General features: G+C 50.5%; 1 protein-coding gene across 1 annotated transcript; it reads left to right on the top strand.

The window, feature by feature from the left end:
• Positions 1–1421: 1421 nt before the first annotated feature.
• SNPH (syntaphilin) lies at positions 1422–26328 on the top strand. The gene is made up of 4 exons (XM_060233195.1): positions 1422–1503; positions 5592–5798; positions 24144–24293; positions 25027–26328. The coding sequence occupies exons 1-4, from the start codon at positions 1460–1462 to the stop codon at positions 26282–26284; spliced, it is 1659 nt and encodes a 552-aa protein (XP_060089178.1). The 5' UTR covers positions 1422–1459; the 3' UTR covers positions 26285–26328.
• Positions 26329–27928: the final 1600 nt, after the last annotated feature.

Here is a 27928-nt window from a genome sequence, read left to right as displayed (position 1 = left end):
GAGGAAAGGTTGAAGGAGCTGGGCATGTTTAATAATAATAATTTATTTATTTTTATATCCCGCCCTCCCCCGCCAAGGCAGGCTCAGGGCGGCTCACAGGACATGGTATATACCATGATTACAATAAAATACAATCATTACTACAAAAGACAGTTGAAATATAGTTAAGTTACATTCATAAATTAAGTTAAATAAAACAGTTAAAACCATTACAGATTATAGATTAAGGTGCTACAGATCGATATATGTAGAGGATGGCTAGATGTCATTACCCGGGTTCCATCTTAAAAGCAAGTTGAAAGAGGACGGTTTTGCAAGCCCTGCGAAACTGATTTAGGGCTCGCACCTCCTCCATTGTTGAGAAGGCCTGCTCCCTCGTTGTTTTCAGTCTGGCCTCCCTTGGTCCAGGGATTTTTAAAAGATTTTGAGAACTAGATCTCAGTGCTCTCTGAGGAACAGATGGAGAGAGGCGGTCCCTAAGGTAGGCAGGTCCTCGGCCATATAGGGCTTTAAAGTTAATAACCAGCACCTTTTAACGAATTCGGTACACAATTGCAGCCACTGCAGTTCCCGCAGCCTAGGCTGTACATGTTCCCACCGAGGTAGTCCCACTAACAGCCTGGCCGCTGCATTCTGCTCTAGCTGCAGTTTCCGCGTTCGGTATAGGAGCAGCCCCATGTAGAGGGCATTACAGTAGTCCAGCCTCGAGGTTTAGCCTGGAGAGGAGGCGGCTGAGAGGTGATAGGAGAACCATCTTCAGGTACTTGAAGGGCTGTCCTATAGAGGAGGGTGTGGAATTGTTTTCTGTGGCCCCGGAAGGTCGGACCAGAACCAATGGTAAGACCTCACCTGGAGTATTGTGTTCAGTTCCGGGCACCGCATTTTAAGAAGGATATGGACAAGCTGGAACGGGTCCAGAGGAGGGCGACGGTGAGGGGTCTGGAGACCAAGTCCAAAGAGGAAAGGTTGAAGGAGTTGGGCATGTTTAGCCTGAGAGGTGAGATGATCACCATCTTCGAGTCCTTGAAGGGCTGTCCTATAGAGGTTGGGGTGGAATTGTTTTCTGTGGCCCCGGAAGGTAGGACCAGAACCAACAGGTTGAAATTAAATCAAAAGAGTTTCCGGCTCAACATTAGGAAGAACTTCCTGACCGTTAGAGTGCTTCCTCAGTGGAACAGGCTTCCTCCTTGGGAGGTGGTGGGCTCTCCTTCCTTGGAGCTTTTTCAACAGAGGCTGGATGGCCCTCTGACAGCAATGAAGGCCCTATGAATTTAGGGGGAGATTTTTGTGAGTTTCCTGCATTGTGCAGGGGGTTGGACTAGATGACCCTGGAGGTGCCTTCCAACTCTAGGATTCTAAGCATTTCCATGTGGCAGATTCTCACCCAGATGTTTCCTTCTTCCTTTTTTTCTTTACAGGTGGGGTTGGCTCCACTACCAGGCCTTGCTGTTCCATTGCTATGTCCTTGCCGGGGAGCAGACGACCCTCCACTGGATCCCGAAGGTGAATACGATTAAATATTCCCCTGGCACGCTGCAAATTGCCGGGAGCTTCTTGCAGCCCTTTGTGCCCGTTCGCAGCAACGGATTTGCACCAAAAGCTTTCTGTCCCCGCCTCTTGCATACCTCGATGCAAGGCCTTCCTGCAACGAAGAGAGCAAGATGGGAAGAATCTTGCTGCCTTGAGAGCCAGTTTGGTGTAGCGGTGAAGCACATGGACTCTTATCTGGGAGAACCGGGTTTGATTCCTCACTCCTCCACTTGCACCTGCTGGGATGGCCTTGGGTTAGCCATAGCTCTGGCAGAAGATGTCCTTGAAAGGGCAGCTTCTGTCAGAACTCTCTCAGCCCCACCCACCTCACAGGGTGTCTGTTGTGGGGGGAGAAGATAGAGGAGATTGTAAGCCTCTCCGAGTAAAGGGCAGGGTATAAATCCAACTGTTCAACAAGAGAGCTAGTTTGGTGTAGTGGTTAAGTGTGCGGACTCTTATCTGGGAGAACCGGGTTTGATTCCCCACTCCTCCACTTGCAGCTGCTGGAATGGCTTTGGGTCAGCCAGAGCTGTCTTATCTGGGAGAACCGGGTTTGATTCCCCACTCCTCCACTTCCACCTGCTGGGATGGCCTTGGGTCAGCCATCGCTCTTGTAGGAGTTGTCCTTGAAAGGGCAGCTTCTGTCAGAGCTCTCTCAGCCCAACTTCCCTCACAGGGTGTCTGTTATGGGAAGGAGAGAAGGTAAAGGAGATTGTGAGCCGCTTTGCGACTCTGAGATTCAGCGTATAGGGCGGGATATAAATCCAATATCATCATCTCCCCTTTCGGAAAGGCTTCACACTGCACAGGTCTTAATGCAGACACCCACCCACCCCCCGGAAGGAGGGGAAGGCATTCTCTGCTGCCTGCTGCAATCCGGCATCGCATGTCCGTGGCGCACACCGAAGCATAGTCGCTCCGCTCACGCCCACCTTGTGACGCATGCACACACCGCCCACGCAGAGCTCTCCGTCGCAGGAACTGAAGCTGGGATGTTGCGATTCAGTTCTGCTGTTGCCAAAGGCAGGCCCTGGGGCCTTCTGCTCCCTCAACAGCTGGGGTGGTCTGTTGGCTGTAACACCGTCAGATCCAAACCAGGCCCCTGATACAGTTGAGTTGACGCTTGTCAGGCAGGAAGTCGAGAGACTGACTTCTTTCAGGGGCTCTACTCCTCTGCATTGCCCCTGAAGCTCCTCTCCAGGAGAGCCAGTTTGGTGTAGTGGTGAAGTGCTCGGACTCTTATCCGGGAGAACCGGGTTTGATTCCCCACTCATAGAATCCTAGAGTTGGAAGGGATCTCCAGGGTCATCTAGTCCAATCCCCTGCACAATGCAGGAAACTCACAAACACCTCCCCCTAAATTCATTGCTGTCAGATGGCCATCCAGCCTCTGTTTAATGGAAGGAGAGCCCACCACCTCCCGAGAAAGCCTGTTCCACTGAGGAACTGCTCTGTCAGGAAGTTCTCATAGAGTTGGAAGGGACCTCCAGGGTCATCTAGTCCAACTCCCTGCACAATGCAGGAAACTCACAAACACCTCCCCCTAAATTCACAGGATCCTCGTTGCTGTCAGAGGGCCATCTAGCCTCTGTTTAAAAATCTCAAAGGAGAACCCACCACCTCCTGAGGAAGCCTGTTCCACTGAGGAACTGCTCTAACGGTCAGGAAGTTCTTCCTACTGTTGAGCCGGAAACTCTTTTGATTTAATTTCAACTCACTGGTTCTGGTCCTACCTTCTGGGGCCACAGAAAACAATTCCATATCATCCTCTATAGGACAGCCCTTCAAAGACTTGAAGATGGTGATCCTATCACCTCTCAGTTGCCTCTTCTCCATGCTAAACATCCCCAGCTCCTTCAACCTTTCCTTGTAGGACTTGGTCTCCAGACCCCTCACCATCTTCGTCGCCCTCCTCTGGACCCGTTCCCGCTTGTCTATAGCGTTCTTAAAATGTGGTGCCCAACACTGAACACAAGACTCCAGGTGAGGTCTTACCAGAGCAGAGTAAAGTGATACCATCACTTCACATGATCTGGACATTATACTTCTGTCGATACAGCCCAAAATTGCATTTTCCTTTTTAGCCACCACATCACACCGTTGACTCAGCGTATGGTCACTAAGACTCTTCGACTTGCACATGATGGAATGGCCTTGGGTCAGCCATAGCTCTGGCAGAGGTTGTCCTTGAAAGGACAGCTTCTGTGAGAGCACTCTCAGCCCCACCCACCTCACAGGGTGTCTGTTGTGGCGGAGGAGATAAAAGAGATTGTGAGCCGCTCTGAGACTCTGATTCAGAGAGAAGTGCGGGGTGTAAATCTGCGGTGGTCTTCTTCTTCATACAAGTCAGGCCTGCAAAGACACAGGAGCAAAAGCAAAAATTCAGCTCTGTTCCAGAAAGAAGGGTAAGCCCATCTGTTGTGAGATACCTGGCAGGTTTTTCTTGGAAGCCTGGAAAATCTCTTATTAATCTCTCCTGAGAATGGGGCGTGCGCAAGAGTTGGCATAGTTTAGTGGTCCAACACTCTGCATCACAGACTGGCCAAAACCCAGGGGTCCTCTGTAGGTCCACCAGCAGGGCCAGAACTCCAGAAGCCCTCCCACTGTTACTTCCCAAGCACTAAGGGCATCACTGCTCCAGACAGAGCATTCCACCTATACCCCAGACAGTGTTCCATCTAATAGCTACTCATGGACCTCTGCTCCATATAAGAACATCAGAGAAGCCATGTTGAATCAGGCCAGTGGCCCATCCAGTCCAACACTCTGTGTCACACAGTGGTCAAAGAAACCCAGGTGCCATCAGGAGGTCCACCAGTGGGGCCAGGACACTAGAGGCCCTCCCACTGTTACCCCCCAAGCACCAAGAATTCAGGCCATCACTGCCCCAGACAGAGCGCTCCAACAATACCCCAGACAGTGTTCCATCTAATAGCTACTCATGGACCTCTGCTGCATATAAGAACATAAGAGAAGCCCTGTTGGATCAGGCCAAAGGCCCCTCCAGTCCAACACTCAGTGTCACAGAAGAACATAAGAGAAGCCCTGTTGGATCAGGCCAATGGCCCACCCATTCCAACACTCTGTGTCACAGAAGAACATAAGAGAAGCCATGTTGGATCAGGTCAATGGCCCATCCAGTCCAACACTCTGTGTCACAGAAGAACATAAGAGAAGCCCTGTTGGATCAGGCCAATGGCCCATCCAGTCCAACACTCTGTGTCGCATAAGAACATAAGAGAAGCCCTGTTGGATCAGGCCAATGGCCCATCCAGTCCAACACTCTATGTCACATAAGAACATAAGAGAAGCCCTCTTGGATCAGGCCTATGGCCCATCCAGCCCAACACTGTGTCACATAAGAACATAAGAGAAGCCCTGTTGGATCAGGCCAGTGGCCCAGCCAGTCCAACACTCTGTGTCACAGAAGAACATAAGAGAAGCCCTGTTGGATCAGGCCAATGGCCCATCCAGTCCAACATTCTGTGTCACAGAAGAACATAAGAGAAGCCCTGTTGGATCAGGCCAATGGCCCATCCAGTCCAACATTCTGTGTCACAGAAGAACATAAGAGAAGCCTTGTTGGATCAGGCCAATGGCCCATCCAGTCCAACACTCTGTGTCACATAAGAACATAAGAGAAGCCATGTTGGATCAGGGCAGTGGCCCATCCAGTTCAACACACGGTGGCCAAAAACACAGTGACATCAGGAGGTCCACCAGCGGTGCCAGAACTCCAGAAGCACCTCTTACCACCCAAGCACCAAGAACACACAGCATCACCGCCCCAGACAGAGTTCCCACAATATGCTTACGGGCATTTTCACATGTGCTAAATGACACTGGCTGGCCCGGTTGGGTTGGGGGGCTTCCAGCGGCCTCCTCCGTCCATCCGTCCTGCCGTCCTGCCTTTGCTGCTGCTTCACTAACCGGTCGCTTTTGCCGTGTCCCATTTTTGAAATCCTGCTTGTTTGTTCTTGTCCTTTTCTTTCCTTTCTCTCTCGTTCCTGTGTCCTTGTGTGTTTTGTGTGTCTCTCTCTTGTTTTGGTGGCTTTTGGAAGTTGTGAGTTTTACGGGAAGAGTGGCTTTGCCTCGTTCTTTAAGCCTGCGGCGCCCGCTGCCACTCCGACTGAGAAACAGCTTCTTCTTCCTGCCTCCAGGCGCCCCTCCCCACCCGTCAGCATGCGGGACACCTACGGCACCGCCTCGCTCAGCAGCAGCAGCAACTCCGGCTCCTGCAAGGGCAGCGACAGCAGCCCCACCCCAAGGTAACCCTGGGCTCCTGGAGAGGCAGAGGAGAGCCGCCAGGGGGCGCACCTGAGCTTACAAACACACCCCGCACAAGCACACCCTATAGAATCACATAGCCCTGTGTTGCAGATCCAGAGCTCTGCTCACGACCTGAGTTCGATCTCCGGTGGAAGCTAGGTTCAGGTCGCCGGCTCAAGGTTGACTCAGCCTTCCATCCTTCCGAGGTCAGTCAAACGAGTCCCCAGCTTGCTTGGGGTTAAAGTGCAGCTGACTGGGGAAGGCAAGGGCAAGCCACCCAGTAAAAAGTCTGCCGTGAAAACGTGAAAGCAATGTCACCCCAGAATCGGAAATGACTGGTGCTTGCACAGGGGACCTTTCCTTTAAGGGACCCCGTGGCGCAGAGTGTTAAGGCTGTAGTACTGCAGTCTGAACTCTCTGCTCACAACCTGAGTTCGATCCCCGGTGGAAGCTGGGCTCAGGTAGCCAGCTCCAGGTTGATTAAGCCTTCCACCCTTCCAAGGTCGGTAAAATGAGTCCCCAGCTCGCCCGGGGGGGAAAGCGTAGATGACTGGGGAAGGCAATGGCAAACCACCCCGTTAAAAGGCCTGCCATGAAAACATTGCGATGTGACGTCATCCCAGAGTCATAAATGACTGGTGCTTGCACAAGGGGCTGCCTTTACCTTTTTAGCAACATGTAGCCCCATGGCACAGAGTTTGATCCCGATGGAAGCTGGGTTCAGGTAGTCGCCTCAAGGTTGACTCAGCCTTCCGTCCTTCTGAGTACCCAGCTTGCTGGGGGCAAAGGGTAGATGACTGGAGAAGGCAGTAAAAGTGATGCGACGTCACCCCAGAGTCGTAAACGACTGGTGCTTGCACAGGGGACTACCTTTATCTTTTTAGCAACATGTGGCCCCATGGATCAGAGTGGAAAAGCTGGACTCCAAAGCTCTGACATTTATTCTATGTGGGTTTTATGTTAAAGAGCCCTGTGACACAGTGTGTTAAAGCTGCAGTACTGCAGTCTTAAGCTCTGCTCACGACCTGAGTTCGATCCCGGTGGAAGCTGGGTTCAGGTAGCCGGCTCCAGGTTGACTCAGCCTTCCATCCTTCCGAGGGTGGTCAAATGAGAACCCAGCGTGAAAGCAACGTCACCCCAGAGTCGGAAACGACTGGTGCTTGCACAGGGGACTACCTTGACCTTTTTAATGTACTGTGCCCCTTGAATACTTCAGAATTACCCTGTGAATGCAAAATATTAATAGAGGGCAGCCAGACTAACAGCGCCTTTCTCCAACTACCTTGGCTGATGCCGTAGAGTAGCGGTCCCTGACCTTTTTGGCACTAGGGACTGGTTTTGTGGAAGACAGTTTTTCCATGGACGGAGAGGGGGGGCACACAATGATTTTTGGATGATACAATTGTATACTTTATTTCTGTTAGTTTGGTGTAGTGGTTAAGTGAGTGGACTCTTATCTGGGAGAACCGGGTTTGATTCCTCGCTCCTCCATTTGCAGCTGCTGGAATGGTCTTGGGTCAGCCAGAGCTCTGGCAGAGGTTGTCCTTGAAAGGGCAGCTGCTGTGAGAGCCCTCTCAGCCCCATCCACCTCACAGGTTGTCTGTTGTGGGGGAGGAAGGTAAAAGAGATTGTGAGCCGCTCTGAGACTCTTCAGAGTGGAGGGTGGGATATAAATCCAATATCTTCATCTACCTCACAGGGTGTCTGTTGTGGGGGAGGAAGGGAAAGGAGATTGTGAGCTGCTCTGAGACTCTTCAGAGTGGAGGGCGGGATATAAATCCAATATCTTCATCTACCTCACAGGGTGTCTGCTGTGGGGGAGGAAGGGAAAGGAGATTGTGAGCCGCTCTGAGACTCTTCGGAGTAGAGGGCGGGATATAAATCCAATATCTTCATCTACCTCACAAGGTGTCTGTTGAGGGGGGGGGAGGTAAAGGAGATTGTGAGCCACTCTGAGACTCTTCGGAGTAGAGGGCAGGATATAAATCCAATATCTTCATCTACCTCACAGGGTGTCTGTTGTGGGGCAGGAAGGCAAAGGAGATTGTGAGCCGCTCTGAGACTCTTCAGAGTGGAGGGCGGGATATAAATCCAATATCTGCATCTACCTCACAGGGTGTCTGTTGTGGGGCAGGAAGGCAAAGGAGATTGTGAGCCGCTCTGAGACTGTTCAGAGTGGAGGGCGGGATATAAATCCAATATCTTCATCTACCTCACAGGGTGTCTGTTGTGGGAGGGGGGGAAGGTAAAGGAGATTGTGAGCTGCTCTGAGACTCTTCGGAGTGGAGGGCGGGATATAAATCCAATATCTGCATCTACCTCACAGGGTGTCTGTTGTGGGGCAGGAAGGCAAAGGAGATTGTGAGCCGCTCTGAGACTGTTCAGAGTGGAGGGCGGGATATAAATCCAATATCTTCATCTACCTCACAGGGTGTCTGTTGTGGGAGGGGGGGAAGGCAAAGGAGATTGTGAGCTGCTCTGAGACTCTTCGTAGTGGAGGGCGGGATATAAATCCAATATCTTCATCTACCTCACAGGGTGTCTGTTGTGGGAGGGGGGGAAGGTAAAGGAGATTGTGAGCCCCTCTGAGACTCTTTGGAGTGGAGGGCGGGATATAAATCCAACATTGTCATCTACCTCACAGGGTGTCTGTTGTGGGGGAGGAAGGGAAAGGAGATTGTGAGCCGCTCTGAGACTCTTCGGAGTGGAGGGCGGGATATAAATCCAATATCTTCATCTACCTCACAGGGTGTCTGTTGTGGGGGAGGAAGATAAAGGCGATTCTAAGTCGCTCTGAGATTCGGAGTGGAGGGCAGGATATAAATCCAGTGTCGTTGGCTTCTTCTTCTTACATTGTAATATATAATGAAATAATCATACAACTCACGGCCCAGTTGCTAGCAGGCCACGGACCAGTACCAGACCACGGACCAGGGGTTGGGAACCCTGCCTTATAGAATAGGGTTGTCTGTTTACCTGCATTGAGTTTTAAATGCATACTCCTCTCTGTCTCACGGGCTGCATTCCCAAGTGCTGCTGAACTCCAGGTGGGGCCTGGAGATCCCACTTCTACACAGCTTTAAAAGCAGATTAGAGAGATTCAGGGAGAATAAATCCATCAGTGGTGACCAGCCATGGCGACTGAGGGGAACCTCCAGGTTCAGAGGCAGTAGACTTTGGAATCCCAGAGTCTGTTGTGGGGGGTGGGGGGAAGGTAAAGGAAATTGTGACTGCTTGAAGACTCGGGGATTCAGAGTATAGGGTAGGATATAAATCCAATATCATCATCATCTTCATCATCATCATCATCTTGCTCTTCATCATCAACCATCTTCTTCATCTTCATCATCAAGAACCATCATCATCTTCTTCTTAATCATCAACCATCTTCATCATCATCATTTAGCCGCTTAAACCATCTTCATCATCATCATTTAGCCGCTTAAAGATAGCGGCTAAACGTAAAAACTGTGTTGTAATAGGTGATTTTAACTACCCGCAGATTGATTGGGTCAATATGTGTTCTGGTCGAGAGAAAGAGATTGAGTTTCTTGATGCTCTCAATGACTGTGCTATGGAGCAGATGGTCTCAGAACCTACCAGGGGTGGGGCGATCCTGGATTTGGTCCTAAGTAATGCCCAAGACTTGGTGAGAGATGTAAAAGTGATTGCGCCGCTTGGGAGCAGTGACCATAATGTTATTGATTTCACCGTTTGTATAAATAGGGAGTTGTCCAAAAAGACCACCACAACCACGTTTAACTTTAAAAGGGGTAAATACACTGAGATGAGGAGGCATGTGAGGAAGAAACTGAAAGGAAAGGTACATACGGTCAAAACCCTTGAGAAAGCTTGGACGCTATTTAAAACTATAATCCTAGAAGCTCAGATAAAATACATACCACAAGTTAGGAAAGGCACAAACAGGCATAAGAAAAGGCCTGCGTGGTTAACAAATAAAGTAATGGAAGCTGTAAAAGGTAAGAAGGACTCCTTTAAGCAGTGGAAAACCAGTCCAAGTGAGATTAGTAAAAGGGAACACAGGCTGTGGCAAATCAAATGCAAGACTGTGATCAGGCAGGCAAAAAGGGACTATGAGGAGCATATTGCAAAAAACATAAAGACCAACAATAAAACTTTCTTCAAATATATTAGAAGTAGGAAACCAGCCAGGGAGGCAGTGGGGCCCTTGGATGACCATGGGGTAAAAGGATTACTGAAGGAGGATAGGGAAATGGCTGAAAAGCTAAATGAATTTTTTGCCTCCGTCTTCACTGTAGAAGACGAGAACTTTTTGCCCGCCCCAGAACCACTAATTTTGGAAGGGGTGTTGAAAGACCTGAGTCAGATTGAGGTGACAAATGAGGAGGTCCTACAACTGATAGACAAATTAAAAACTAATAAGTCACCGGGTCCGGATGGCATACATCCGAGAGTTCTGAAGGAACTCAAAGTTGAACTTGTGGATCTTCTAACAAAAATCTGTAATCTTTCATTGAAATCTGCCTCCATTCCTGAGGACTGGAAGGTAGCAAATGTCACCCCCATCTTTAAAAAAGGTTCCAGAGGAGATCCGGGAAACTACAGGCCAGTCAGTCTGACTTCAATACCGGGAAAGTTGGTAGAAACCATTATCAAGGACAGAATGAGTAGGCACATTGATGAACACGGGTTATTGAGGAAGACTCAGCATGGGTTCTGCAAGGGAAGATCTTGCCTCACTAACCTGTTGCATTTCTTTGAGGGGGTGAACAAACATGTGGACAAAGGAGACCCGATAGATGTTGTTTACCTTGACTTCCAGAAAGCTTTTGATAAAGTTCCTCATCAAAGGCTCCTTAGAAAGCTTGAGAATCATGGAGTAAAAGGACAGGTCCTCTTGTGGATCAAAAACTGGCTGAGTAATAGGAAGCAGAGAGTGAGTATAAATGGGCAGTCTTCGCAGTGGAGGACGGTAAGCAGTGGGGTGCCGCAGGGCTCGGTACTGGGTCCCATGCTTTTTAACTTGTTCATAAATGATTTAGAGTTCGGAGTGAGCAGTGAAGTGGCCAAGTTTGCGGATGACACTAAATTGTTCAGGGTGGTGAGAACCAGAGAGGATTGTGAGGAACTCCAAAGGGATCTGTTGAGGCTGGGTGAGTGGGCGTCAACGTGGCAGATGCGGTTCAATGTGGCCAAGTGCAAAGTAATGCACATTGGGGCTAAGAATCCCAGCTACAAATACAAGTTGATGGGGTGTGAACTGGCAGAGACTGATCAAGAGAGAGATCTTGGGGTCATGATAGATAACTCACTGAAAGTGTCAAGACAGTGTGCGTTTGCAATAAAAAAGGCCAATGCCATGCTGGGAATTATTAGGAAGGGAATTGAAAACAAATCAGCCAGTATCATAATGCCCCTGTATAAATCGATGGTGCGGTCTCATTTGGAGTACTGTGTGCAGTTCTGGTCGCCGCACCTCAAAAAGGATATTATAGCTTTAGAGAAGGTGCAGAGAAGGGCAACTAGAATGATTAAAGGGCTGGAGCACTTTCCCTATGAAGAAAGGTTGCAACGCTTGGGACTCTTTAGCTTGGAGAAACGTCGACTGCGGGGTGACATGATAGAGGTTTACAAGATAATGCATGGAATGGAGAAAGTAGAGAAAGAAGTACTTTTCTCCCTTTCTCACAATACAAGAACTCGTGGGCATTCGATGAAATTGCTGAGCAGACAGGTTAAGACGGATAAAAGGAAGTACTTCTTCACCCAAAGGGTGATTAACATGTGGAATTCACTGCCACAGGAGGTGGTGGCGGCCACAAGTATAGCCACCTTCAAGAGGGGTTTAGATAAAAATATGGAGCACAGGTCCATCAGTGGCTATTAGCCACAGTGTATGGAGCACAGGTCCACCAGTGGCTATTAGCCACAGTGTATGTGTGTATATAACATTTTTTGCCACTGTGTGACACAGAGTGTTGGACTTGATGGGCCGTTGGCCTGATCCAACATGGCTTCTCTTATGTTCTTATGTTCTTATCTTCATCTTCTTATCATCTTCTTCATCAACCATCTTCTTCATCAACCATCTTCTTCATCATCTTCATCTTAATCTCTTCATCTTCATCAACCATCTTCTTCATCATCTTCATCTTCTTCTTAATCATCTTCTTCATCATCACCTCTTTTCATCTTCATCATCATCATCATCTTTTTCATCTTTATCTTAATCTTCTTCTTCTTCTTCATCAACCATCATCATCTTCTTCTTCATCTTCTTCTTAATCTTTTTCTTAATCTTCTTCTTCTTCATCATCAACCATCATCATCATCTTCTTCATCTTCTTAATCAACTTCATCATCATCAACCATCTTCTTCATCATCATCTTCATCTTCTTCTTCATCTTCTTCTTAATCATCTTCATCATCTTCAACCATCTTCTTCATCATCATCTTCTTCATCTTCATCTTAATCATCATCAACCATCTTCTTCATCATAATCTTCATCTTCTTCTTTATCATCTTCTTCTTCATCATCAACCATCTTCATCTTCTTCATCATCATCTTCTTCATCATCAACCATCTTCTTCATCTTCATCTTCTTCTTAGAACATAAGAACATAAGAGAAGCCATGTTGGATCGGGCCAATGGCCCATCCAGTCCAACACTCTCATCAACCATCATCATCTTCCTCATCTTCTTCTTCATCATCATCAACAACCATCATCTACATCAAACATAATCGTCGTTGTCTTCTTCATTGACCCCTGGTTAGCCTCTGAGAGACAGGCACAGAGTTTAAAAGTACATAAGCATTCTCAACCATCAGTAAACATGTGAAGAAGAACTCAGAATAAGCAAGCCTGTTTAGATGTCCGGCCTAGGGAAAGAGAGCTATTTCTTCCCCGCACACTGCAGAACAAAATGGCTGCATTTTATTCCCATATTATGTATTCTGATTATATTTCTGGGAACCTGCTTTCCGCCTCTCTCCCTAAAAAAGATGATGATGATATTGGATTTATATCCCGCCCTCCACTCCGAATCTCAGAGTGGTTTACAATCTCCTTTACCTCCCCCCCCCCCCACTGCAACAAGCACCCTGTGGGGTGGGTGGGGCTGAGAGAGCTCTCAGAGCAACTGTCCTTTCAAGGACAACTTCAGCCAGAGCTCTGGCTGACCCAAGGCCATTCCAGCAGGTGCAAGTGGAGGAGTGGGGAATCCAACCCGGTTCTCCCAGATAAGAGAGCAGTGGCTGACCCAAGGCCATTCCAGCAGCTGCAAGTGGAGGAGTGGGGAATCAAACCCCGTTCTCCCAGATAAGAGAGCTCTGGCTGACCCAAGGCCATTCCAGCAGCTGCAAGTGGAGGAGTGGGGAATCAAACCCGGTTCTCCCAGATAAGAGAGCTCTGGCTGACCTAAGGCCATTCCAGCAGGTGCAAGAGGAGGAGTGGGGAATCAAACCCGGTTCTCCTAGATAAGAGAGCTCTGGCTGACCTAAGGCCATTCCAGCAGCTGCAAGTGGAGGAGTGGGGAATCAAACCCGGTTCTCCCAGATAAGAGAGCTCTGGCTGACCTAAGGCCATTCCAGCAGCTGCAAGTGGAGGAGTGGGGAATCAAACCCGGTTCTCCCAGATAAGAGAGCTCTGGCTGACCTAAGGCCATTCCAGCAGCTGCAAGTGGAGGAGTGAGGGAATCAAACCCGGTTCTCCCAGATAAGAGTCTGCGCACTTCACCACTGCACCAAAAATAGTGGCCCTAGCTGGTGGCCACAGGCAGATAAGAGGGAGGGTTCTCTGAGTTTTGCAATTTGCTGTTGGCAAACCAGAGTCCTTGTGCCAGGGTAAAGGCTTGTCCTTGTCTTCGGTGTCGATCTGATCTCCTTCCCCTCGCCACGCTTCTGTATTTCTTCATCCGTCATCTCACGTGTCTCTTACTTCACTGCTTTTTAACCCGCTTAAAAACCCAAGCGCCTGGTCTCCATCGTCGATAGGGCTTTGGAAAGGCAGTCTTGATAAAGATCACAGCAGACGCAAAGCCTGGCAGGGTTGGCGCCCAAAGCGCATGGAATTAACCAGGCGAGGTGGCGCTTGGCACTGATTTTGTTTTTGGAAGCTAAAAGGTCAGGTTCCCATGGCAAAGAAGCTTGAATCTGGATTTCAAGTCAGGAGAGAGAAGGGAAGAAGAGGCAGAGGCCATGAACAAAGGGAAGAGGTTTGAGGAATGAATGGGAGAAGTAAAGCTAACCAAGGATGGCCATGGCCGGTGCTTGGGAGTAGGCCACGTAGGCGGCCGTCTAGGGCGCCATCGGACTTAGGGGCACCACCAGCTGCCCCCTCTCCCCACACACAGCGTTTGTGCTCCTTGGAGCCTGCCTTGCCCAATGGAAAACAGGCTCCATGGAGCGCAGATGCTGGCTGGCCGGTTTTGGGTTCCCCAGGTCCGTTACAGAGCTGGGAAATGCAAAAGCCGATGGCGTCTGCACAGTGCGCTCCTCGGAGACCGACAGAGATAAATTAACCAGTTGTGAAAGCTGAAGAAAGAGCCCCGTGGCACAGAGTGCTAAAGCTGCAGTCCTGCAGTCGGAGCCCTCTGCTCATGACCTGAGTTTGATCCCCGGTGGAAGCTGGTTGAGGTAGCCGGCTCCAGGTTGACTAAGCTCTGCTCACGACCTGAGTTCGATCTCCAGTGGAAGCTGGGTTCAGGTAGCTGGCTCCAGGTCGGCTATGCTCTGCTCACGACCTGAGTTCAATCCCGGCAGAAGCTGGGTTTTCAGGTAGCTGGCTCCAGGTAGACTAAGCTCTGCTCATGACCTGAGTTCGATCCCGGTGGAAGCTGGGTTTTCAGCTAGCTGGCTCCAGGTCGGTAAAGCTCTGCTCTCAACCTGAGTTCGATCCCTGGCAGAAGCTGGGTTTTCAGGTAGCTGGCTCCAGGTCGACTAAGCTCTGCTCACGACCTGAGTTCAATCCCAGAGGAAGCTGGGTTCAGGTAGCTGGCTCCAGGTCGACTCAGCCTTCTGTCCTTCCGAGGTCGGTCAAATGAGGACCCAGCTTGCTGGGGGGAAAGCGTAGACGACTGGGGAAGGCAAGGGCAAAACCACCCCGTCAAAAAGTCCGCCGTGAAAACGTGAAAGCGACGTCGCCCCAGAGTCGGAAACGACTGGTGCTTGCACAGGGGACGACCTTGACCTTTTTAAAAACTGAAGAAGAGCCAATTGAAGTTTCTAAAAATTGGCTCCTGTTGAAGTGGTCTGCTGCCACTCCTCATTCCTACTCTACTTTACAGAGCCACAGGGTGGGAGCCATAGCTCAGTGGTAGAGCATCCTTCTCGCATGCACAAGGCCCTGTCCCTGGCACCTCCAACTCGAAGGATCAAGTAGAAATGGTCATGCGAAGGTCTTGTCCCTAGCACCTCTAGCTAAAAGGATCAAGTAGAAATGGCCATGCGAGGGTCTTGTCCCTAAAACCTCCAACACGAAGGATCAGGTAGAAATGGTCATGCGAAGGTCTTGTCCCTAAAACCTCCAACTACAAGGATCAGGTAGAAATGGTCTTGCGAAGGTCTTGTCCCTAGCACCTCCAACTCGAAGGATCAGGTAGAAATGGCCATGTGAAGGTCTTGTCCCTAAAACCTCCAACTCAAAGGATCAGGTAGAAATGGTCTTGCGAAGGTCTTGTCCCTAGCACCTCCAACTCGAAGGATCAAGTCGAAATTGTCATGTGAAGGTCTTGTCCCTGGCACCTCTAGCTAAAAGGATCAAGTAGAAATGGTCTTGCGAAGGTCTTGTCCCTAGCACCTCCAACTCAAAGAATCAGGTAGAAATGGTCTTGTGAAGGTCTTGTCCCTAGCACCTCCAACTCAAAGGATCAGGTAGAAATGGTCATGTGAAGGTCTTGTCCCTAGCACCTCCAACTCGAAGGATCAGGTAGAAATGGTCTTGTGAAGGTCTTGTCCCTAGCACCTCCAACTCAAAGGATCAGGTAGAAATGGTCTTGTGAAGGTCTTGTCCCTAGCACCTCCAACTCAAAGGATCAAGAAGAAATGGTCATGTCCCTAGGTCTTGTCCCTAGCACCTCCAACTCGAAGGATCAAGTCGAAATTATCATGCGAAGGTCTTGTCCCTGGCACCTCCAACTCGAAGGATCAGGTAGAAATGGTCTTGCGAAGGTCTTGTCCCTAGCACCTCCAACTCGAAGGATCAGGTAGAAATGGTCATGCGAAGGTCTTGTCCCTAGCACCTCCAACTCGAAGGATCAAGAAGAAATGGTCATGTCCCTAGGTCTTGTCCCTAGCACCTCCAACTCGAAGGATCAAGTCGAAATTGTCATGCGAAGGTCTTGTCCCTGGCACCTCTAGCTAAAAGGATCAAGTAGAAATGGTCTTGCGAAGGTCTTGTCCCTAGCACCTCCAACTCAAAGGATCAGGTAGAAATGGTCATGCGAAGGTCTTGTCCCTGGCACCTCCAACTCGAAGGATCAGGTAGAAATGGTCATGCGAAGGTCTTCTCCCTGGCACCTCCAACTCGAAGGATCAGGTAGAAATGGTCTTGCGAAGGTCTTGTCCCTAGCACCTCCAACTCGAAGGATCAGGTAGAAATGGTCATGCGAAGGTCTTGTCCCTAGCACCTCCAACTCGAAGGATCAAGAAGAAATGGTCATGTCCCTAGGTCTTGTCCCTAGCACCTCCAACTCGAAGGATCAAGTCGAAATTGTCATGCGAAGGTCTTGTCCCTGGCACCTCTAGCTAAAAGGATCAAGTAGAAATGGTCTTGCGAAGGTCTTGTCCCTAGCACCTCCAACTCAAAGGATCAGGTAGAAATGGTCATGCGAAGGTCTTGTCCCTGGCACCTCCAACTCGAAGGATCAGGTAGAAATGGTCATGCGAAGGTCTTCTCCCTGGCACCTCCAACTCGAAGGATCAGGTAGAAATGGTCATGTGAAGGTCTTGTCCCTGGCACCTCCAACTCGAAGGATCAGGTAGAAATGGTCATGTGAAGGTCTTGTCCCTGGCACCTCCAACTCGAAGGATCAGGTAGAAATGGTCATGTGAAGGTCTTGTCCCTAGCACATCCAACTCGAAGGATCAGGTAGAAATGGTCATGTGAAGGTCTTGTCCCTAGCACCTCCAACTCAAAGAATCAGGTAGAAATGGTCTTGTGAAGGTCTTGTCCCTAGCACCTCCAACTCAAAGGATCAGGTAGAAATGGTCATGTGAAGGTCTTGTCCCTAGCACCTCCAACTCGAAGGATCAGGTAGAAATGGTCTTGTGAAGGTCTTGTCCCTAGCACCTCCAACTCAAAGGATCAGGTAGAAATGGTCTTGTGAAGGTCTTGTCCCTAGCACCTCCAACTCAAAGGATCAAGAAGAAATGGTCATGTCCCTAGGTCTTGTCCCTAGCACCTCCAACTCGAAGGATCAAGTCGAAATTATCATGCGAAGGTCTTGTCCCTGGCACCTCCAACTCGAAGGATCAGGTAGAAATGGTCTTGCGAAGGTCTTGTCCCTAGCACCTCCAACTCGAAGGATCAGGTAGAAATGGTCATGCGAAGGTCTTGTCCCTGGCACCTCCAACTCGAAGGATCAGGTAGAAATGGTCATGCGAAGGTCTTCTCCCTGGCACCTCCAACTCGAAGGATCAGGTAGAAATGGTCTTGCGAAGGTCTTGTCCCTAGCACCTCCAACTCGAAGGATCAGGTAGAAATGGTCATGCGAAGGTCTTGTCCCTAGCACCTCCAACTCGAAGGATCAAGAAGAAATGGTCATGTCCCTAGGTCTTGTCCCTAGCACCTCCAACTCGAAGGATCAAGTCGAAATTGTCATGCGAAGGTCTTGTCCCTGGCACCTCTAGCTAAAAGGATCAAGTAGAAATGGTCTTGCGAAGGTCTTGTCCCTAGCACCTCCAACTCAAAGGATCAGGTAGAAATGGTCATGCGAAGGTCTTGTCCCTGGCACCTCCAACTCGAAGGATCAGGTAGAAATGGTCATGCGAAGGTCTTCTCCCTGGCACCTCCAACTCGAAGGATCAGGTAGAAATGGTCATGTGAAGGTCTTGTCCCTGGCACCTCCAACTCGAAGGATCAGGTAGAAATGGTCATGTGAAGGTCTTGTCCCTGGCACCTCCAACTCGAAGGATCAGGTAGAAATGGTCATGTGAAGGTCTTGTCCCTAGCACATCCAACTCGAAGGATCAGGTAGAAATGGTCATGTGAAGGTCTTGTCCCTAGCACCTCCAGCTTGAAGGATCAGGTAGAAATGGTCATGTGAAGGTATTGTCTCTGGCACCTCCAACTCGAAAGATCAGGTAGAAATGATCATGCGAAGGTCTTGTCCTTGGAACCTCGAACTCGAAGGATCAGGTAGAAATGGTCATGTGAAGGTCTTGTCCCTGGCACCTCCAACTCAAAGGATCAGGTAGATATGGTCTTGCGAAGGTCTTGTCCCTAGCACCTCCAACTCGAAGGATCAGGTAGAAATAGTCATGCGAAGGTCTTGTCCCTAGCACCTCCAACTCGAAGGATCAGGTAGAAATGGTCTTGTGAAGGTTTTGTCCCTGGCACCTCCAACTTGAAGGATCAGGGAGAAATGGTCATGCAAATGTCTTGTCCCTGGCACCTCCAACTCGAAGGATCAGGTAGAAATGGTCATGCGAAGGTCTTGTCCTTGGCACCTCCAACTCAAAGGATCAGGTAGAAATGGTCTTGCGAAGGTCTTGTCCCTAGCACCTCCAACTCGAAGGATCAGGTAGAAATAGTCATGCGAAGGTCTTGTCCCTAGCACCTCCAACTCGAAGGATCACGTAGAAATGGTCATGCGAAGGTCTTGTCCCTAGCACCTCCAACTCGAAGGATCAGGTAGAAATGGTCATGCGAAGGTCTTGTCCCTGGCACCTCCAACTCGAAGGATCAGGTAGAAATGGTCATGCGAAGGTCTTGTCCCTGGCACCTCCAACTCGAAGGATCAGGTAGAAATGGTCATGCAAATGTCTTGTCCCTGGCACCTCCAACTCGAAGGATCAGGTAGAAATGGTCATGCGAAGGTCTTGTCCCTGGCACCTCCAACTCGAAGGATCAGGTAGAAATGGTCATGCGAAGGTCTTGTCCCTGGCACCTCCAACTCGAAGGATCAGGTAGAAATGGTCATGTGAAGGTCTTGTCCCTGGCACCTTCAATTCAAAGGATCAGGTAGAAATGGTCATGTGAAGGTCTTGTCCCTGGCACCTCCAACTCGAAGGATCACGTAGAAATGGTCATGCGAAGGTCTTGTCCCTAGCACCTCCAACTCGAAGGATCAGGTAGAAATGGTCTTGTGAAGGTTTTGTCCCTGGCACCTCCAACTCGAAGGATCAGGTAGAAATGGTCATGCGAAGGTCTTGTCCCTGGCACCTCCAACTCGAAGGATCAGGTAGAAATGTTCTTGCGAAGGTCTTGTCCCTAGCACCTTCAACTCGAAGTATCAGGTAGAAATGGTCCTGCGAAGGTCTTGTCCCTAGCACCTCCAACTCGAAGGATCAGGTAGAAATGGTCATGCGAAGGTCTTGTCCCTGGCACCTCCAACTCGAAGGATCAGGTAGAAATGGTCATGCGAAGGTCTTGTCCCTGGCACCTCCAAGTCGAAGGATCAGGTAGAAATGGTCTTGCGAAGGTCTTGTCCCTGGCACCGCCAACTCAAAGGATCAAGAAGAAATGGTCATGCGAAGGTCTTGTCCCTAGCACCTCCAACTCGAAGGATCAAGTACATATGATCATGCGAAGGTCTTGTCCTTGGCACCTCCAACTCGAAGGATCAAGAAGAAATGGTCATGTGAAGGTCTTGTCCCTGGCACCTGCAACTGCAAGGATCAGGTAGAAATGGTCATGCGAAGGTCTTGTCCCTAGCACATCCAACTCGAAGGATCAGGTAGAAATGGTCTTGCGAAGGTCTAGTCCCTAGCACCTCCAACTCGAAGGATCAGGTAGAAATGGTCATGCGAAGGTCTTCTCCCTGGCACCTCCAACTCGAAGGATCAGGTAGAAATTGTCATGCGAAGGTCTTGTCCCTGGCACCTCCAACTTGAAGGATCAGGTAGAAATGGTCTTGCGAAGTTCTTGTCTCTAGCACCTCCAACTCGAAGGATCAGGTAGAAATGATCTTGCGAAGGTCTTGTCCCTGGCGCCTCCAACTTGAAGGATCAGGTAGAAATGGTCATGCAAAGGTCTTGTCCCTGGCACCTCCAACTCGAAGGATCAGGTAGAAATGGTCATGCGAAGTTCTTGTCTCTAGCATTTCCAACTTGAAGGATCAGGTAGAAATGGTCTTGCGAAGTTCTTGTCTTAGCACCTCCAACTCGAAGGATCAAGTAGAAATGATCATGCGAAGGTCTTGTCCTTGGCACCTCCAACTCGAAGGATCAAGAAGAAATGGTCATGTGAAGGTCTTGTCCCTAGCACCTCCAACTCGAAGGATCAGGTAGAAATGGTCTTGCGAAAGTCTTGTCCCTAGCACCTCCATCTCGAAGGATCAGGTAGATATGGTCATGCGAAGGTCTTGTCCCTGGCACCTCCAACTCGAAGGATCAGGTAGAAATGGTCTTGCGAAAGTCTTGTCCCTAGCACCTCCAACTCGAAGGATCAGGTAGAAATGGTCTTGCGAAGGTCTTGTCCCTAGCACCTCCAACTCGATGGATCAGGTAGAAATGGTCATGCGAAGGTCTTGTCCCTGGCACCTCCAACTCGAAGGATCAGGTAGAAATGGTCTTGCGAAGGTCTTGTCCCTAGCACCTCCAACTCGAAGGATCAAGTACATATGATCATGCGAAGGTCTTGTCGCTAGCACCTTCAACTCAAAGTATCAGGTAGAAATGGTCCTGCGAAGGTCTTGTCCCTAGCACCTCCAACTCGAAGGATCAAGAAGAAATGGTCATATTAAGGTCTTGTCCCTGGCACCTGCAACTACAAGGATCAGGTAGAAATGGTCATGCGAAGGTCTTGTCCCTAGCACGTCCAACTCGAAGGATCAGGTAGAAATGGTCTTGCGAAGGTCTAATCCCTAGCACCTCCAACTCGAAGGATCAGGTAGAAATGGTCATGCAAAGGTCTTGTCCCTGGCACCTCCAACTCGAAGGATCAGGTAGAAATGGTCATGCGAAGGTCTTGTCCCTGGCACCTCCAACTTGAAGGATCAGGTAGAAATGGTCTTGCGAAGTTCTTGTCTCTAGCACCTCCAACTCGAAGGATCAGGTAGAAATGGTCATGTGAAGGTCTTGTCCCTCGCACCTCCAGCTAAAAGGATTAAGTGGTGTTTTCACAGTTTTCATTGCTTAATCTTACAATTGAAACAAAACCCTGCTAATTAAAAATCTAAATCGTTTCAGGTTTCTTCATTTCTCCTACAATTCTGGTTTTTAAGGGGTTTTTTTTTGGGGGGGGGCGCTAGTGGGCAGCTCGCCTAGGGCCCCGGAAGCCCCAGCACTGGAAGGTTTCTCCTACCACCTGGGACAATTCCAGTGGGTACAAGAACTCTCCACTGATCCATGCCACCTGGTAACCGACAAGAGTCCTCGCCTTTATTAGCCTGCAGCTCAGTTGGAATTCGGGCTCAAACAGCAACCGCAAAATGGCCGCCGTGCGAAGCGGAGCCACGCACAAAGGAAGCCCAAGGCCGGGGGACGAGAGGAGTCATGTTTTTTAAAAAGCAGTGGGAAAGACAAGTGAGCAAGAGAACGAAACCATCGCTGGGATGGCCGCTAGCAACAACGTTATTGTAATTTGTGCGGCCAGTAGGGTTGCCAGCCCCCAGTTGTGGGCAGGAGATCCCCTGGTTTTAGAGGCCCTCCCCCCACTTCAGGGTTGTCAGAAAGCCGGGAGTGGGGTTTGAATGTCCACTGGGCACTCCATCATAATCCATGCAGACCAGTACCCATAGGGTGCAATGAAGAATCTGTCTTGGGGTATTTGGGGCTCTGGCGGCTGTTTTTTGAGGTAGGGGCCCCGAATTTTCAGCATAGCATCTAGTGCCTCTCCTCAAAACACCCCCCCAAGTTTTAAAAAGATTGTACCTGGGGGTCCAATTCTATGAGGCCCAAATGAAGACGCCCCCCTCCATCCTCCATTATTTCCAGTGGAAGGAAGGCATTTAAAAGGAGTGTGGTCCCTTGAAATGTGACAGCCTTCGGGGTTCAATCGAGCTTGTCACAACCTTGCTTCAGGCTCCACCGCCAAGGTCTCCTGTCTCCACCCCCAAAGTCTCCAGATATTTCCTGAGTTGGACCTGGCAATCTTAGCCAATCAGCAGCCCACCCAGCCACACCCACTTTCTGAAAACATTTGGTGGGTATCAGCAGGTGCTGTGGGCATTGCGTTGGGGAACCCCAGCTCTGACCTTTAGCCAAAGGAGCACGGGGAGAGTTCTTGTGAGCAGTGTTCCCGCTAAGCTCCAGAGTCTTATGAGCAAAAATTCTACTTTGTTAGCTCCTGGCATTAAAGTTGTGAGCTACTGCATAAATGACTGTGCTCTGGGGTCATCCTTCCTGAGCTAGGACAAAAAAGATGTGAGCTGGAGACTAAACAACTGTGAGCTAGATCGAATTCCAACTAAGCCAGTTGGGTGTAGTGGTTAAGTGCGCGGACTCTTATCTGAGAGAACCGGGTTTGATTCCCCACTCCTCCCCTTGCACCTGCTGGAATGGCCTTGGGTCAGCCAGAGCTCTCTTATCTGGGAGGACCGGGTTTGATTCCCCACTCCTCCACTTGCAGCTGCTGGAATGGCCTTGGGTCAGCCAGAACTCTCTTATCTGGGAGAACCGGGTTGGATTCCCCCCTCCTCCACTTGCAGCTGCTGGAATGGCCTTGGGTCAGCCAGAGTTCTCTTATCTGGGAGAACCGGGTTTGATTCCCCACTCCTCCACTTGCAGCTGCTGGAATGGCCTTGGGTCAGCCATAGCTCTCTTATCTGGGAGAACCGGGTTTGATTCCCCACTCCTCCACTTGCAGCTGCTGGAATGGCCTTGGGTCAGCCAGAGCTCTCTTATCTGGGAGAACCGGGTTTGATTCCCCACTCCTCCACTTGCAGCTGCTGGAATGGCCTTGGGTCAGCCAGAGCTCTCTTATCTGGGAGAACCGGGTTTGATTCCCCACTCCTCCCCTTGCAGCTGCTGGAATGGCCTTGGGTCAGCCAGAGCTCTCTTATCTGGGAGACCGGGTTTTATTCCCCACTCCTCCACTTGCACCTACTGGAATGGCCTTGGGTCAGCCAGAGCTCTCTTATCTGGGAGGACCGGGTTTTATTCCCCACTCCTCCCCTTGCAGCTGCTGGAATGGCCTTGGGTCAGCCAGAGCTCTCTTATCTGGGAGAACCGGGCTTGATTCCCCACTCCGCCACTTGCAGCTGCTGGAATGGCCTTGGGTCAGCCAGAGCTCTCTTATCTGGGAGAACCGGGTTTGATTCCCCACTCCTCCCCTTGCAGCTGCTGGAATGGCCTTGGGTCAGCCAGAGCTCTCTTATCTGGGAGAACCGGGTTTGATTCCCCACTCCTCTACTTGCACCTGCTGGAATGGCCTTGGGTCAGCCAATACTCTCTTATCTGGGAGAACCGGGTTTGATTCCCCACTCCTCCACTTGCAGCTGCTGGAATGGCCGTGGGTCAGCCAGAGCTCTCTTATCTGGGAGAACCGGGTTTGATTCCCCACTCCTGCACTTGCAGCTGCTGGAATGGATTTGGGTCAGCCAGAACTTTCTTATCTGGGAGAACCGGGTTTGATTCCCCACTCCTGCACTTGCAGCTGCTGGAATGGCCTTGGGTCAGCCAGAACTTTCTTATCTGAGAGAACTGGGTTTGATTCCTCACTCCTCCACTTGCACCTGCTGGAATGGCCTTGGGTCAGCCATAGCTCTGGCAGAGGTTGTCCTTGAAAGGGCAGCTGCTGTGAGAGTCCTCTCAGCCCCACCCACCTCACAGGGTGTCTTTTGTGGGGGGGGGGGGAGATATTGAAGATTGTAAGCCACTCTGAGTCTCTGTTTCAGAGAGAAGGGTGGGGTATAAATCTGCAGTTCTTCTTCTTAGAGGGAACACTGGGCAAGGCTGACCTTGGTGGACCGTAAGTGCTCCTACACAAGCCCTCTAACCAATGTTCCCTCTGAGCTGCAGAGGCTCATGAGCCAAAATTTGACTTTGTGAGCCACTGGCATTAAAGTTGTGAGCTGTTGGCATTAAAGACGTGAGCTCCTGCACCAATTACGGTGGTCTGGGGGCATTTTTCGTGAGCTAAGACAAAAACGTGAGAGCTGGAGGCTAAAAGAATCTGTGAGCTAGCTCGCGCTAGCTCAGTTTAGAGGGAATAAGCTTGTGACTGATTGCATCGCTGACTTTTCCTACTCTTTCCAGGCGCCCGATGAAGTACCTGCTGTGTAGCGACAACCATGGCATCAAGCCTCCGACCCCGGAGCAGTACTTGACGCCCCTCCAGCAGAAGGAGGTCTGTATCCGGCACCTGAGGGCCCGGCTGAAAGACACTCACGAAAGACTCCAAGACAGGTCAGCGTCCGATCCAGTCAGGTTTAGGGGTGTCCGAGGCCCCTGTGTCTTAAATGTGGGATGCTGGACAAGAGAGGAGGCGGCTGAGAGGTGATAGGATCACCATCTTCAAGTCCTTGAAGGGCTGTCCTATAGAACGGGTGGCCAAGGGTAGCTCTCCAGATCATTTTTGCCTACAACTCCCATCAGCCCCAGCCATTGGCCATGGGAGTTGTAGGCAAAAAACATCTGGAGAGCTACCCTCGGCCACCCCTGATATAGAGGATGGTGTGGAATTGTTTTCTGTGGCCCCGGAAGGTAGGGCCAGAACCAACGGGTTGAAATTAAATCAAAAGAATTTCCGGCTCAACTTCCTGACCGTTAGAGTGGTTCCTCAGTGGAACAGGCTTCCTCCTTGGGAGGTGGTGGGCTCTCCTTCCTCAGAGGTTTGTAAACAGAGGCTGGATGGCCATCTGACAGCAATGAGGATCCTGTGAATTTAGGGGGAGGTGTTTGTGAGTTTCCTGGATTGTGCAGGGGGTTGGACTAGATGACCCTAGAGGTCCCTTCCAACTCTATGATTCTTTGACCCTGGAGGTCCCTTCCAACTCTATGATTCTGTGACCCTGGAGGTCCCTTCCAACTCTATGATTCTGTGACCCTGGAGGTCCCTTCCAACTCTATGATTCTATGACCCTGGAGGTCCCTTCCAATTTTGTGTTTCCATGACTGTTGGCTTTGTTATGTGTTCCAGAGACTCTGAGATCGATGATCTAAAGATGCAGCTCTCACGGATGCAGGAGGACTGGATCGAGGAAGAGTGCCATCGTGTCGAGGCCCAGCTGGCTCTGAAAGAGGCCCGAAAGGAAATCAAACAGCTGAAGCAGGTGATCGACACTGTCAAGAACAACCTCATCGAGAAGGACAAAGGGCTCCAGAAATACTTTGTGGACATCAACATTCAGAACAAGAAGCTGGAGACTTTGTTGCACAGCATGGAGGTAGCACAGAACGGGACGGTGAAAGAGGAAGGCGCCGCCGAGTCAGCAGGGGGCTCCCCGGCTCGCTCGCTCACACGCAGCTCCACCTACACGAAGCTGAGCGATCAGGGGGCGGCCGACAGGAACGTGGGGGGTTCCCAGACCATCTCGGTGGACGAAATGGCAGACAGCGGCTTCGTGGCTGCCGACGACTCTCTGAGCCGGACTGACTTGCTGGAGCAGAGCAGCCTGTTGTCCTCCGGGGTGGACTGCGGTGGAGACGAGACCTCCATCCAGACCTCGTCCACCCTGGGCTCCCGGATGCCAACCAGCTCCACATACGAGAAACTGATGGGGTCTCAGCACAGCGTGGAGGCTGCCGTTCAGGCCAGCTGTATGCAGGAGCAAGCCATACAGACGGACTTTGTGCACTACCAGCCGGATCTTGATACGATCTTGGAGAAGGTCCTGAAGTCTCAGGCCTGCGGTGCGGGCAACCCCACGGCGGGATGGGCGTCCGAAGTGGTGGAGGGCGTCGAGCCAAATAACTCGGAGGTTTGCATCCAAAATTGCCCCGATGGGAACGTGGATTTGGCAGCCGCCGAGCCCAACTTGGCCATGGTGGTGTCTGCAGGTGTCTGTGCCGAGGATCCCGATGGGCCGCCCGGTTACCCGAGGTCGGTAGACGACAACAACCCAGCCGTGCACCAGCCATCCGGCGACAGCCAGTCCATCAGCGTCATGTGCGCCCTGAACGAAGAGGCTGCTGACCAGAGCCAAGAAGAGGCGGCAGCTGCGTCCATCGAGCCCAAAAGTTACTGGAGCCGCCACTTCATTGTGGATCTGTTGGCCATTGTGGTGCCGGCAGTGCCGACGGTCGCCTGGCTGTGCCGCTCTCAGCGGAGGCAAGGCCAGCCCATCTACAACATCAGCTCCCTCTTGCGGGGCTGCTGCACGGTCGCTTTGCACTCCATCCGCAAGATCAGCTGTCGCTCGGTCACCAGTCCCAGCGGCCCCGCCTCCCAGCCGTGACTCCGCCTTCCCGCCCAGCCAACCGCATCGCGCACACGCTTTTCTCGAGACAGGACAGAAATAGCCGGGGTTTTCAGTTGACCGCTGATTGTAAGTTTCCACATACAGGCACTGGGAACCTTTTCTTTTCTAAGGGATTATTTATGTACGTATGTGTTTTATTTATTTCGGAACACGCCTGAGCGACTAGGCCAGAGTGCTCGCCGCATCTAGATTTATGCAAACGACTTTGGAAACGCCATCCTGGAGTCGTGCGGTTGCTTCTGTTTCCTAGCGGAAGCCTTGGAAGAATTGCAGGCCAAAGGAACCGATATATTCCCGGGGCGGCCTGTGCTGGCAGCCCACCTCCCTACAGAAGAATCCAGGCCACCTAGGTTATGTCAGTCGTGGATGCTGTCCTCTCGTTTCACTTCAGGAAAACGGTGGTCCTCCCCCACCCGCTTCCAAAAAAACCAACTACCACTAGCTCATTCCATCTCTCCCATCCCTCCTTCCTAGCCCGTCTCACTGGACACGTTGAGGTTTGCCTTTGCCTGTTCGTTTTCATTTCTCATGCCCCAGACAACATGCCTGCCATTGAGCTTGAATGTATCTTACAGGCCACGACCGACACCTCTTCCCCTCCTTTCTCGTTGCCTTGCAGCATCTGTCCCCCCAGCTGAAAACAGATGTTCTTCCTGACCGTTTATCTGGTTCTGGAGGGAAGCGGGAAGCGTATTATGGTCTCTTAGCTACGATGGAATGTATTCTCACTGGCTTCATAGATGACTCAACCTAAGATACGGATTTGGCAGATCCTTAGGGACACACTGGAAACTCTCTAGGAAACCCGGTAAAACTCTATGGCACCATAAAGATTTTAGTGCAAGTCCTAGAGCGTCCCTGCATGCCATCCCCGGCGCAATGTCACTTCCTGGTGACGTCATTGTGCCTAGCTTGTCTAGATCCTTTTTAAAATGTGGTGCCCAAAACTGAAGACAATACTCCACGCGAGGTCTTACCAGAGCAGAGCAAAGCGATACCATCACATCACGTGATCTGGACACTAGACTTCTGTCGATACAGCCCAGAATTACAGCCTTTTTAGCCAACGCGTCACGCTGTTGACTCACGTGCAGGGTATGATCCACTAAGACCCCAAGATCCTTTTCGCACAGACTACTGCTAAGGTCACTTCAGGATTAGAAAAGAAACAACCGCATAAGGTTATAGTGACCAAATAACGGAATTAGATTAACGAACAAGCCAAAATCAATTGCATTTATAATAATAAGCAACAAGGCATCCCAATTGCGAGGGGTCGACTTGAAACGTCCGGCTTCGATCAGTCTTCATGAATGGGGTGCTCCATTTTCAAAAGTTTCAGCTCAAATAGCTAACATCGATATTTCCACCGCGTATTGTAACGGCAAATAATATTAATGCTTTCACAAGGGCACAAACAGTGCTTCCAGAGATTTAAGACAGGCACTATGCTCACACACAAGAGCCCCATGGTGCAGAGTGGTAAAGCTGCAATCCTGCAGTCGGAGCCCTCTGCTCACGACCTGAGTTCGATCCCGGTGGAAGCTGGTTCAGGTCGCCGGCTCCAGGTTGACTCAGCCTTCCATCCTTCCGAGGTCGGTCAAATGAGTCCCCAGCTTG

This window comes from Heteronotia binoei, chromosome 2 (genome assembly GCF_032191835.1).
Source record: "Heteronotia binoei isolate CCM8104 ecotype False Entrance Well chromosome 2, APGP_CSIRO_Hbin_v1, whole genome shotgun sequence".
Classification (NCBI taxonomy): domain Eukaryota; kingdom Metazoa; phylum Chordata; class Lepidosauria; order Squamata; family Gekkonidae; genus Heteronotia; species Heteronotia binoei.
Note: the sequence above shows the minus strand (reverse complement) of the source record. Positions and strands in the feature narration are given on the sequence as shown.